This window comes from Paroedura picta, chromosome 5 (assembly GCF_049243985.1).
Source record: "Paroedura picta isolate Pp20150507F chromosome 5, Ppicta_v3.0, whole genome shotgun sequence".
NCBI classification, from domain to species: domain Eukaryota; kingdom Metazoa; phylum Chordata; class Lepidosauria; order Squamata; family Gekkonidae; genus Paroedura; species Paroedura picta.
The window spans coordinates 59,247,862-59,261,337 of NC_135373.1; the positions used below are offsets into that span (position 1 = coordinate 59,247,862).

Sequence of the window (13,476 nt, forward strand, 5' to 3'; positions counted from 1 at the left end):
AGACTGTGAGAAGACTTTAACTCCAAGCATTTTATCTAATTTAGCACTTGTATCTGAACACACACATTCAAGACATTGGGGATCACTTTTAAGCAGCATGGGAAGGAGGAAGTGAAGAAGTTACTGTTGCCACTGACACATTAGCTATTCACAATTGCTAGGACAAGGATGACAAGGTAGCAACTTACTCATGTTTGTGGCAACAATAACGAAAGGGTTCATGTAGGTATTTCTCATGTTCTTTGCTACATTGCGGAAATACTCCTCATAGTATTTCAAGAGGTGTGCTGTGCCTCCCTCTGTCCTCTGGATGTGTTCCCAATGCTCTCTAGTGCTTGGGTCCAGAAGAGCACTGCCAGCTTTTATGATGTTCTGGAAAGGAAGGGAAAACATATGCTGAAAGCAGAGATAAACTGTGAGGTAAGTTAGGCTGAGAGTTTTTGTCTAGCCCAAGATCAGCCAGTGAGTTTCTATAGGCAGAGTAGGCATTTGATCCTGGGTCTCTGAGATCCTAGTCTAGAACCTGGTAATTTACGGGGCTGAATTAAATCAGAACCCAGGGAATCTGAAGAGTATCTGTAAACTGTATCTGTATCATAACATAAAGTCCCTCTGACCACTATAAAGAATTAGGATCATTCCTGCACTGGGAGTTTGATGCCTCTCAAGTATCTAGTGGCCCAATTTTGACAGAGACCACGGCACACATGGAGAAGGTATATTTATGTCCCCCCTACCCAATTTAAACAGCCCAGTGGAGTTGCTATTTGCTTCACTGGAAAACGTATGTGCAAGGATGGCTACATATTAAGTTTCCAATTGGAGCAAACAAGGGCTCCATAGAGCCAATATAAGTCAGGAAAATGGTGCACATGGGGGGCTGAAGTCCATTCTCCTTACTTACTACAGTCCTAGTCAAAACTGGGCTCCCACACACCTGGGAAGCATGGGATCCAAATTCCTTGTAGTGCTTATAAAGACTCTATACTGACCCCCAAGATTCTGTTGTGCACTACAATGTTGGCACTTTACAACAGTGCTGGAATGGTTTAATCAACCAATTTTAGATGTGTAGAGATTAACTTACAATTATCACCTCTATCAAGAAGCAGAGGGAGAATGTGATCTTGCTAGTTCTGCTGGATTTCCCTGTCATCTTTGATACGATCAACCACAGTATCTTGCTGGGCCACCTCTCAGTGCTGGGACTAAGAAGCACAATATTAAGGTGATTTGAGTCCTTGGGTGGGGGGGGGGGGGTTTGCTCTCAGAAGATGGTGCTTGAAGATTCCTGCTCTGCTGTATGGCCATTATCCTGTGGATTCCACAGGGTTCCATCTTATCCACCATGCTGTTTAATATGTGAGAAGACACTGGTAATACTGCTTGGGAAAGCAGAGATCTTGAAGGATGTTGTGCTTCCCACTTCCAATGGAGTTCGGATGAACCTTGCTGACTCCCAATATTAATTCTGGAGAAGCAAGTTAATGCAACTGCAACAAAGGCTTTCTCCCAACTCAGCCTAGTATGTAAGATGGCCTCTTACTTTGATCTGGCTGATCTGGCCACCTGGATCCATGCCATGGTGACATTCAGACTAGACAATTGTAATGCAGTGTACATTAGTCTACTCTCAAAAGCAATTCAGAAACTCCATTTGGTGCAGAAGCCTGTGGCTCTGCTATTATCAGGAGCTAGATGGAGCATGCATACTACTCCCATTGTACAGTCTCTCCACTGGCTACCCATCAGTTACCAGACTCAATTTGAGTCTGGCTATCACATACTAAGCCCTTTATGGACTCTCATATTTGCAAGATCACCTCTCCCCCTATGCACTGCCCCAACAACTTTGCTCATCTGAGCAGGGCCTTCTGCAGATGCCAACTTGCCACGGGGTAAAATCAACAACTGGCTGCATATGTGCTTTCTCTGTTGTGGTCCCCACCTGATGGAATGGCCTGCCTCAAGAGGTCAGGACGGCTCCATTTCTCATGACTTTCCACAAACTCTGCAAAACTGAATTACTCAATAGGGCTTTTCTGTGCAAGCAATTTGGTTGCCCTGTACAAAATGATTCATAAAGTTACTTACATAAATTATTAGGGACTATGGTCTATACTACTGTCCTTAGCTTACTAAAAGCTAGGATCCTTCTAAGTAATTTTTGCATCATGCTAAGGTTTATGCTTTGCTACAGTTCTGTTTTTAGATTTCTTTTTGGCTCTACAACCCTATTCCTGTTGCATTATTTACTAAATACCCCATCCTATTGATGGCATTAAATCACTCAGTGTAACCCACATTCCAAGTGAGAATGCTATTTCTTTGTGTTAGATCTGTATTGTGATGTCTTCCGGGGGTTTGTGTGGGAGAAAATTCAACAGTATTATTTCCAGTTCCACACCAATGGCACCACCTATGTTCTCAATGTTCATTACCTCATTGAACTCCACATCCCTCATCGCAGCCAAATCAAACCCTTGCTGCTGGCTCTCGTACTGCAGCACCCGGATCATCATCTGGTAGGCCGTTCGCACGTCGTTCCCATAGAAGGGATGTGTGTGGTTGGTAGCATTCTGAAGCACCCTGGCTATCTGCACAGACTTGTCACTGTCCATGTTTGTCTCATTGCGGAGAAGCTTTTCATTCTGATGCAAACAAAACAAGAAAGTTTGCAACTCAAGAAACAAATGGCATTCCTTCTTTAAAAAAAGAAAACTTACTGAAATGCTTTTTATACTGAAGGTTTCCATGTGGTACACCAGAGGAAAAGATGCTGATTGCATAGATCACATATGCATGTGCCACTTATACTATGTACATGATTTGAGGAGGGAGGTAGCCACATGAGAGCCTGCTGAGTCCCATTGTGCATTGCCGGCTAGTAGAGAGGATGAACCGGAGCTTAATGGCCCTATCTGTACCTAGGCAAGTGATCAATCCAAAGCTGAACTTTCTCAAGGGGAAACTCCAGCACCTCAGCTAATGTTCTGAACCGATGTTGTGTAGCAGAGTCAGTATTTCTTAGCTCCATTCTGACCCCTGCAAATAAATCGATTTATTTATCCACCCAGCTATATTTCCATCCATCTATTGCACTTTATTTTGTCTTTCCCCCCAAGGAGATTGCCACAGAATATGTCATTCTCCGTTCTCATTTTATCTTCACAACCACCACCTTGAAAGGTAGGTATGGCTGAGATTAGGTGACTGGTCCAGGGTCACACGCAGCAGGATGAGGATTCGAACTTAGCGTGCTCTCTCTCTCATTCTAGCCTGACACTCTAACCCCCAAAACTCATTAACTCATTTTCATTAGCCGCACTGGGCGCAGTCTGCAATGGTCAGAAGAGCGGCAGGAAAGCTATACCATTCACCATTACAAGGAATCCTGGATCCTTCTATGTAAGGTGTGTTCTGTGTCACATATAGAAACAAAGTGAACAATCCTTACTTGCTGGGCGCAGGAGAAGGCAAAGATTGTATGCAGTGTTTCAGCGGTGATATGGCACAACACACACAAATCAGGAAAGGTTTCTCCTTTTGCAAAGCTACCTGTTCTTACCATTATTTTAAGGTCCATGAAGCCAACGGTGGTGCAGTTGAAAAGCTCAGGGGGGAGCCAGCCTTTTTCGCTGTTGCAGTGGCGAACAGCATTCCCTTCAAACAAAAATTAATTAGGAAAAAGTGTAATTGTGATTGTGTTACCTCAACGGGGGAGAAAAATCACTCGGGTTTACACGTTAACACTCCAATGCATTGGGAACATTTCAGAAGCCTACAGATGTTGAAATGCACAGCTGCTTGCCTGTTTACTCCTTACTTCTTCCGTTACCTCACACATATTCCTGACTGGGAATAATACACCTAGATTTTCATCCATACTCATGTCTGATGAAGGGAGCTTTGACTTCCAAAAGCTTACGCTGTGAAAATCTTGCTGGTCCCTAAGGTGCTACTGGACTCAAATCTAACTGTTTTACTGCAGACCAACACAGCTGCCCTCTGAAACATAGTTCTGTATATCATGCTAACCATGCTAGCCTAAGCAAAGTTATTCCCTTCCAATGAACTTAGAAGGGTGTACTTCTGCTTAAGCTTGTAAAATAATGTAAAATGCCACTGACGTAAAGGACAAGATTATTTTAACTGTCTTTTCACATGGGTGTGTGTGTGTGTGTGTGTTGAGGTTCGTATCCTATTCTTCAACAGCTCATGCATTTTTCACATTCTGACTTTCAGGGGGTTGGATCCAACCAGTTTTTATACTGTTCAAGAAAGAGGAGGTGCTTTCTCTTGCCTGCCAAAAGGGCTCTGCTGGAGATCCTGGGACCTTCATGGCCACAAAGCTCATGGGTAAAGGTAAAGGTATCCCCTGTGCAAGCACCGAGTCATGTCTGACCCTTGGGGTGACGCCCTCTAGCGTTTTCATGGCAGACTCAATACGGGGTGGTTTGCCAGTGCCTTCCCCAGTCATTACCGTTTACCCCCCGGCAGCAAGCTGGGTACTCATTTTACCGACCTCGGAAGGATGGAAGGCTGAGTCAACCTTGAGCCGGCTGCCGGGATTGAACTCCCAGCCTCATGGGCAAAGCTTTCAGGCGGCTGCCTTACCACTCTGCGCCACAAGAGGCTCTTCAAAGCTCCTGGGACAGGGACTCTAATGAGGAGGGGAATTAGGTGAGGCTCAATGAAAAACCTGCCTGGATCCAACGTGATTCTCAATGGGCTTTTATATATTTTCATTAACTCATCGAGATTAAACATTCAGTCAGTGGTTGCCCAGGTTCTTATTTTCAGGCTCTGAAAAAACATTGTCTCCTGGGTGTAACTAAACGTTAAAAATCGCATTCCACATTGAAGTTTATGATAAGAAGTTCAAGGTTCTGCTACTTACCTGTGGATCCCTTGGGACATGGCACTGCAGCAGGCTGCCCAAATTTGGTCTGCGGCCACCAAATGCCAGCCTCAAATGCTTTGGGGCATCCACTGTAAACTACTGCATGGAAGACAACCGAAAAGGATTTCTCCCTCAGTAGGATAAAAATCACCCACGTCACTATTTAGTGGACAGAAGCACTTTTGCTATGCTAGGACATAGGCTATGCTAGGACAAGACTTAATGCATTATGATGCTAAAAGTGTCAAAATGCTTCATTCTAACCAAGGAAAAAAACAGGATCTTCTTAAGATGCCATAATCTCTTTCAGATATTCTTAAACAGGTTAGCTCCTCTAACTTGAGGACTATAAGAACCACTAGTAGCAGTAGTACCTTCACATCCATGAACCGTGACTTCAGCAAAAGGATTATCACAGCGATTGCACTGCCGCCCAATCACTCCTGGCTTACAGGGGCACTGCCCTGTTTCAGGGTCACATGTGCGAGTGTGGGAACCAGCAGGGAAGCAGTCACATGGGTAGCAGGTGTCACTGCTTTGTGGTCTGTAATAGTTTGTCTGGAAAAACAAAGAGATCGTCACAGACGTGTGTAAATGAAGAACATGAGCACGGATTAGAACATAAATTTTAAGATGTTTCATATGAAAATGGTGTTCAGAATGTGAAACACAGGCACAATATTTAATTAATTACTCACATTTTCATTTCTAGTGTACCAAGTTTGAGAATGCAAGGAATTGTAGAACAGGAAGTCCCCACCCCATCCTCAGTATTTATTCCCTCCAGGATTCTACTAGCTTTCAGAAGTATCAGCATGCTCGTTTCCCCACTCCCTCCTTTTCCCCACTTTATCCAGCTCTCATTGTTCCACTTCTCCTGGAATATATTTAGCCATCAAAGGCTTTAGCAATATAAAATTTTAGACATTCGGAAGCCTAAAGCCCCATTCACTCTGGAAATTCTAGGACTGAATGATAAGTAATATTTCCTTCCTATAAAAACAGAATTTATTTTATTGCTTCAACAACATGAGATGAATCGATTATAACTTACTTTACAGCACAGTGGCAAACATAGCTGCAAATAATACCCAATACGAAAAGAGAGAACTGTACCCTATGCTACTTAGACCATATTTTTATAGTTTTTGCCATCTGAGAGGTGGCCAGCTTGGGGGGGGGGGGATCTTGAAAACAGAAAACATATTTTGTAATGAAAACATCCTCATACAGGGAGTAATTCTAAACAAGTCTATTCAGGAGTATGTTCCACTTTGTTCAATGGGCTTTTTAGTTGTTTCAATACTACCAGCGTATTTGTATATTCAGCAAACTTTATAACATCAAAAGTACTGAACTATTCAGTGTGTTATCACCATACACATCATAGCATATTAACTACCAGCAAAATTATCTATATTTAAACAAATTTAAATTTCCAATTTCTTTCACTAGAAAAATGGTAATAAAGTCCATAGAGTCTCTTTCTTCTCCACTACTTAGTGTTTCCTCAAGTCAGAGTATTTAAAAAAATCTTTATTTTTCTTTTGTTGTACAAAATCATCCTGGGGAGCAATCCTGGGGAGCTCCTTTTGTATACACAGATCTACAGATTTTCTGCAGGTGGCTTGGGCTGCAACCCTAACAATGCTTTCACAATAGACAGTCCCAATGAATAAAATGGGATTTACTTCTGAGCAGATCTGCTTGCTTGCTACTTTGATTATAGGCACAGGGTCCAGTCATTTTACTATTAGATTAAGTAAGACTTAAGTACAGATTCACAGAGTATCCCTGAACACAGAGTAAAAGTATTACATTTCCCTTCCAGATCTTACATATTTCTACTGCAAAGAATGATGTACACACAGCAGGGAGCTTTGACTGCCCCCACTTACTGTTTATTTGTTGATTGTTTGTTGATGCAAACTGTTAAATTTGCAGACAATATTAAACTGGGAAGGGTAGCAAACACAACAGAAGACCGAATGATCTTGATAGGCTCAAGAACTGGGCTAAACAAAATGAAATGAAATTCAATAGGGACAAATGTAAAGTTCTGCATTTGGTTAGGAAAAACCAAATACACCAATATAGGATGGGGGAGACTTGTCTTGACAAGTAGTATGTGTGATCTAGGAGTCTTAGTAGACCACACATTGAACATGAGTCAACAGTGTGACTTGGTGACTAAAAAGGCAAATGGGATGTGGGGCTGTATCAAATGGAATATCATGTCCAGATCACAGGAGAAGATGGTACCACTTGGCTCTGGTTTGGCCTCGCTTGGAGTACTGTGTTCAGTTTTGGGCATCACAGTTGAAGAGGGATGTAGACAAACTGGAGCATGTTCAGAGGAGGGCAACAAAGATGGTTAGGGGTTTGGAGACCAAGATGTATGAGGAAAGGTTGGAGGAGCTTGGTCTGTTTAGCATGGAGAGGAGATGACTGAAAGGGGATCTCATAACCATCTTCAAGTATTTAAAAGGCTGCCATATAGAGTGGGGGTCATCAACCCCTGGTCCTTGACCCGGTACCGGGCCGCGAAGGCTTCGGTAGTGGGCCGGCGGCGGCCACGCCTGCCTCTCCCCTCCCACAGCGAGAAGCTCACCAGGCCGTGAGAGAAGCGGGCACCAAAGCAGCCACTTTGCTTGCGGCCCAGCAAGCTTCTTGCTGCTAGAGGGGGGGAAGAGGCAGGTGCGGCTACTGGCACGCTGGCGGACACAAACGCGCATGCGCAAAGCTGCCGTGCATGCGCTAGCGCCGCCTGGTAGTGAAAACACGCATGGGGGGCAGCTGCACGCATGCACGTTTTCACCACCAGGGGGTGCTAACACATGTGCGTGGCACCCGGGCTGCTGGCTCTTCCTCACCCCCAGAGGCGGTCCTCAACCTTCAAAAGGTTGGGGATTGTTGATATAGAGGATGGAGCAGAGTTGTTCTCTTTTGCCCCTGAGGGATGGACCAGAACCAATGGGATGAAATTAATGCAAAACAATTCCATCTAAGCATCCAGAAGAAGTTCCTGACAGTTAGAGTGGTTTCTTAATGAAACAGGCTTTCTCAGGAGGTGGTGGCTTCTCCATCTTTGGAGATTTTTAAACAGAAGCTGGATAGCCATCTGACTGAGAGGCTAATTCTGTGAAGGTTCACATAGGTGGCAGGATAGAGTGGATGAGTGATAGGGTTGTGAATGTCCTGCATATTGCAGGGGGTTGGACTAGATGACCCAAGAGGTACCTGCCAACTCTATTATTATATGATTTTATGATTCTATGTTGTATCTGTGGACATTCAGAGATTCTTTAGAAGTGTGGCTCTGAAATCCAATCAATCAATCAAAAAGAAAATACAGCTGAGCCTGAGATCCAAAGCTGTAGTCAGAGATTTTCCTGTTCCCAGGCACAGCCACTCAGCAAAGAGACTTAAGGACCAATCACAGGCCTATGTTAATGGCCAATCCCATGTCTAGATGGGAGCTGCAAATATACATATAAGTTCCACAGTTCTGATTGTTGGTGTTCAGTATTTTTGGTTGCAGTAAAACTGTTTGGTTGTTGGAGCCAAGTGTCTGTGTCTTACTGAACCCACAGATTTAATGCAAACAATCATCAATAACAAGAAAGATGGCTGCCATTTGTAACAGCTTGCCCACATTGCAATGAACATTGGTAAAACAATGCTTATGTTATGTCTTGTCCCCTACCTTACACCGACACTCTCCATTGGTCTTGTTGCAGTCAGGATCAAATCCCTTACTGATCTCACAGTTACATGGACCACAAACAGGATTTCCCCACCAGCCTCTAGGACAAGGCAGATCAATTCTACAAGGAAGAAGGGGGAAACAAGAGGAATGCTCTCTTCTCTTATACTGACACCACAGAAGCATAACTTGACTTGATGCAAATGCCCAAATCTTGATGAAACAGATGGAGGTTACAAAGCAGTGATGACCATATTTTATATCAGTGGTTCTCAACCTGGAGGTCAGGACCCCTGAGGGGTTCGATCGACCCTTTCCCCAGGGGTCGCTGAGGCCGCTATGCTGCCGCACCACGGCTGCTGTGTCTGTGCTGCAGTTTATTGGAGCTTCTAAATTCCTTAATCAGCCAAAGGGGGTCGCGGCCTAAGAAGGTTGAGAACCACTGTTTTATATCTTCCTCTACATAATTCTACATCAGCAGGTATTTTAAATTATGGCAGATCTTTATAAAATTTAGTGAAAAGTTATAAAAAGGAATGACATGATTTCTCCTGTTGTAATGATTGTTTTCTTTTTTGAAGGCTCCTTGACAGATGGCTGCATTCAAATGCCATAAGAAGCGTAAAATAAACAAAAACAAATCACAGTTCTCCAGATGAAACTGTGGTTCAAAATTCCAGCTTCTGAGAAGAAAAACAGGGTTGCACAGCACACATGGGATTGTGTATGTTCAGTCCAGCTTTCTAGAGCTTTCCAATGCACTTTGGAGCAATCCTCCCTCCTCTCAGGCAAGTGCTGATATTTCCCGCCCAAATTGTTCACGATGGAGATGGGGTGAGTGATCCTTCCTCAGTTCCCTCATTGCCATCGAGGCTATGCTGCTGTTTCCCACCTCCATCAGGGAGACACATACACATGTGATCTTTTTTGCTCTAGTGTATATATGGAAACTGAACTAAAAAGACCTGAAAGATTCCCTCTGACAAAAGGGCATGTAAAACACATAGGGGTACATAATTATGAGAGATTCTATTTCCCTCAGCACCAATTTCTTCATTTTTGTGTCCACCACCTCCGCCGGGGAAAGAGATAGGGAGCAGGGAACAGGAGGAGGCTGCCATGTTGCTACTAGTTGTTCCTGCTTTCATTTGCTTCCTCCTCACATTTGCCCCCAAATCAGAAGAGAGCACAGGCAAGTGGAAGATGGGGGTGGCAGAGAGAAGGAGGAAGACAGGAAGAGAAGGCAGGGGCTTTCCTTTATTTTTTCCTTTATTTTTGTAACTATTAATAATTATGAATATGAATAAGCTAGAACTACAAAGTATATCCTGACATTTTAAAATGAACATCTACATATATACAGAAAAAAAGGAATGAAAGCAGGGTGCAGGACTAGGCCACACGGTGGATAAGGCAGCTTCCTATGCCACACAACTTTATACCAACCAAAAGAAATAGGGAATCAAAAAGATTTGCTTACTTGCTTTCACAGTACTGGCCATAATAGTTTTCCCCACATTCACAGGTGTATCCATGAGAAGAGTTTGGTTTATGCACGCAAGTGGAGACATGTTCACAGGGGTTCAGGCTGCATACATCAACACAGTCTGTCCCAAAATACCCTGGGGAGACAAGGTTATAGATGTCTAACAGCCTCTGTATAACTTGTGATTTGCGTATCTCAGGAAGCCAATCTATTTTAAGTGAACACATTAATTATACCTCTGGAGCTATCAGTAAATTCTCCTGCCCTTACAAGACATCTACAAATGCTACATTTGAAAGTGCTGAAAGGCTGTATTTTTTAATACTTCTAGTGTCACTTGTTTTATTTTTATGCCTAAGACATTAAATATAAAAGTTATTTTTTATAATAATATAAATAGTTATTTCCTTTGCATGTTTAGAAAATGGCTGAATAAAATGCCCCTTCCCCCAACACCTCTAATATTTCCATGGGTGTAACCCCCCCACTGAAAAGATGGTGTATGCAAGGCTTATGCTACCATTTATTGATGGGAAAACCAGTGACTGGTATTGCTCTTCAGGATATGAATGTCTGAACAATATCTTTTTATACTGAAGATTCAGTTCTTAGTACTGTCAATTAATTAACCATTATAACAAATGTAAGCCCAAGCATCCACCATTCTTGGTTTTGTGACTACAGTATAGTCATCCACCACTAACAAGATAGGGATTTTTTTTCTGTATCAGTCTGGTTTTTCAGTACCCACTTTTCTTCTTTATTCCAATGTCTGATCTGTTTTCTTTTCTTATTTTCCATTAGATCTACACTCTTCACTTTCCCAACATTCTGTGATCTTGTAGAGGATCCATTATAGTAGTAATACAGCCAATACAGTAGTATTTGAAAACAGGAGAGAGTTGCAAGTTACCATTCTAGATAGTGATGGATACCTACTATTTGATCTTAAGGCCAAACCAGAAGTTACGTTTGACACATCTTGGCAAGCAAGTGTCTGACCCAACTCATAATAAAAGGTTAGAGTGGGGACTAGGCTTTAAATACCTCCTTCAACATCTCTTTTGCCCCAAACAACCTAAATGTAACAAAGGCTTTAGGCCTCCCTCCCAGGCAGTTTCCACCAGTAGAAAAAGCTGCAGGAGTGGGGAGGAAATTCTCCCACAAGAACTAACATTCAGGAAGAAAGCCTGAAGCCCCTCCTTACCTCTTTGGAGATGAACAGGGTAAGAATACTGCTTTTGAACATTAGCCCCTGCTTTAACATTTGGCTACAAGTGGGTCAGAGACCAATGTCTCATCATGTATCAAATGTAAAATGTGTTTTATCTCTTAGCTTTACATGATTATGGGCAGAAATTATCTACAATAGTTCCCAAATCCTTTAAATATAGCTGAAACCAGAGAATTTTGGAATGCACAGGTACCTTATTATTTTGACTAGTTTGCTACCAGCCATTATTACCTGGTTTACAAGTACAGGAATAGCTGTCCCACTCATTTGTACATTTGCTGCGCTGGGAGCAAGGGTTCGGATCACAGGGATTGCCCAGCTCACAGCCTTCCTTGACGTTAATGTTCCCAGCCTGATGCATGTTCAACGTAGCTGCATGTGTGGATGTCTCTCCCATTCTCACTCCCTAAAAGGAGGGAAGAAGTAAAAACAGTGAGACTAACCTTTGTGTTCCAAGGTAAGACACGGTGGTGCAATTGCATCTCAGTATTCATACCAAAAATTGAGTTAGTCAATGGGAACTCCTACATTGGAAGCCAGACTTCTAAAAATCTAGTTATCTGCAATCAGATAACTGGATACAATCCAAACAGAGTTACTTTCACTGAAATCAATGGCACCCATTGATACACCCATCCACCCCTAAAAGTAATTCAGGTGAGTTTGTGCCAAGTACTTTCAGTCAATTTAACAGAGCAATGTCCAAATTTAAGTTATCCCAAAACAGAATGTAAAATAGATGCAGAAAGCAAAACAACAGCACCTTTTTTTGCCTCCCTCCCCCTGAAGTCAGGCTGCAGAAAAAAGAGGAACATCTCAGACACAGAAGCAGTTACTCTTTTTTAGTTTTCACCTGTAGGCAACCATAGAAACCATGCTGAACTGAGACTTGGTCTTCAGAGACACCTCCCACAACAATGCTTCTCATTTTTAGTCCTGGCAACTGGTTTCCAATCTGTACAGTACTCTAAAAAGAAGAAGAGATGAAATGAGGTTGTTGCATCCTAATAAATTCTCAGTTACAGTACAGCACTTAACTAATGCAGAACAACATAACCATCGTGAATAAACATAAAGTGACTATGAAGTGATAAAATGTTCACATTGTGCTCCAATTACTCTTATTAACTGATTTAAATTCAGGGTTTTTGAAATCTGCACAAGTGATTGTTTTTACAGTCACATAATGATGGACATCATGCAGAACTACATTTTCTTATGGTATTCAATGTACAATAGACTCTGTGACTTCTGAACAGCTGAAAAATATAGCATGGTGCAGTTAATTGTGCATTACTGGGAGGGGGAGATTTCTGATTTATTGGAAATCTCACCTAGGCATGCACGGGTGTACAAACATGGGGGATCAATTTTCATTGACCTCTGATTTTCCACCTAAGCTATTCTTTATAGGTCCTATTCCTGGGAGCAGTTTTTAGGAATGTGTTTCAGGGAACCACAGGAGGGAAAAATGGGTAAAAATTGTCCCTGTCCCTTGAGCCATTGAAATCTAGAATGGGATCAAGGTGCTACATGAATATGTTTAAGGAAGGCACTCCACAGTTTTGCTGCCATGTAGTGTTATTCATTGCTGCCCTTCTTGGACTTACTGTTATGCCTTCAATAAAGTCAAAATAGTATTGATGTCACCATACCTGATACATCCCATAATCCAGTGACACAACAGCCAAATACTTAATGTCCTTCCCATCTTTTGCACTCTTCAACTCTATTAACAAGTGATGCCATTCTCCATCACTCATTCGCGATTGGGTCATCTTCAAACTTGCCACCTGATTCAATCCATCATAGACTTCAAACACCACATAGTTGTTCAATATCTGATGAAAGCAAACATAACCATTGTTCACTCCTGAAAAATCATTTTATTTTAAATTCTTGTTGCATACAAACAAATATGCCTACTTTCTGTATAAGTTTTAAGGCTTTTTGAATTGTAAAACCTTCATAGTGATATTTTCCTGAACATATATATTCTACCAGTTTGGAGAGCCAGTTTGGTGTAGTGGTTAGGAGTGCGGACTTCTAATCTGGCATGCCGGGTTCGATTCTGCACTCCCCCACATGCAGCCAGCTGGGTGACCTTGGGCTCGCCACAGCGCTGATAAAACTGTTCTGACCGAGCA

General features: G+C 42.4%; 1 protein-coding gene across 3 annotated transcripts in view; it reads right to left on the bottom strand.

Moving 5' to 3' along the window:
- The window catches only part of CELSR1 (cadherin EGF LAG seven-pass G-type receptor 1), a 184,023-nt gene that overhangs the window by 31,289 nt on the left and 139,258 nt on the right, over positions 1 to 13,476 (bottom strand). For all 3 annotated transcript variants that reach the window (XM_077338234.1, XM_077338233.1, XM_077338232.1), the window contains exons 10-19: positions 12,985 to 13,170; positions 12,183 to 12,296; positions 11,561 to 11,735; positions 10,090 to 10,231; positions 8,610 to 8,730; positions 5,278 to 5,461; positions 4,901 to 5,002; positions 3,569 to 3,663; positions 2,442 to 2,651; positions 189 to 372 (exon numbers count right to left, since the gene is read on the bottom strand). In XM_077338234.1, coding sequence (XP_077194349.1) covers positions 189 to 372; positions 2,442 to 2,651; positions 3,569 to 3,663; positions 4,901 to 5,002; positions 5,278 to 5,461; positions 8,610 to 8,730; positions 10,090 to 10,231; positions 11,561 to 11,735; positions 12,183 to 12,296; positions 12,985 to 13,170 — 1,513 coding nt within the window. The remainder of the gene's footprint in view (positions 1 to 188; positions 373 to 2,441; positions 2,652 to 3,568; positions 3,664 to 4,900; positions 5,003 to 5,277; positions 5,462 to 8,609; positions 8,731 to 10,089; positions 10,232 to 11,560; positions 11,736 to 12,182; positions 12,297 to 12,984; positions 13,171 to 13,476) is intronic.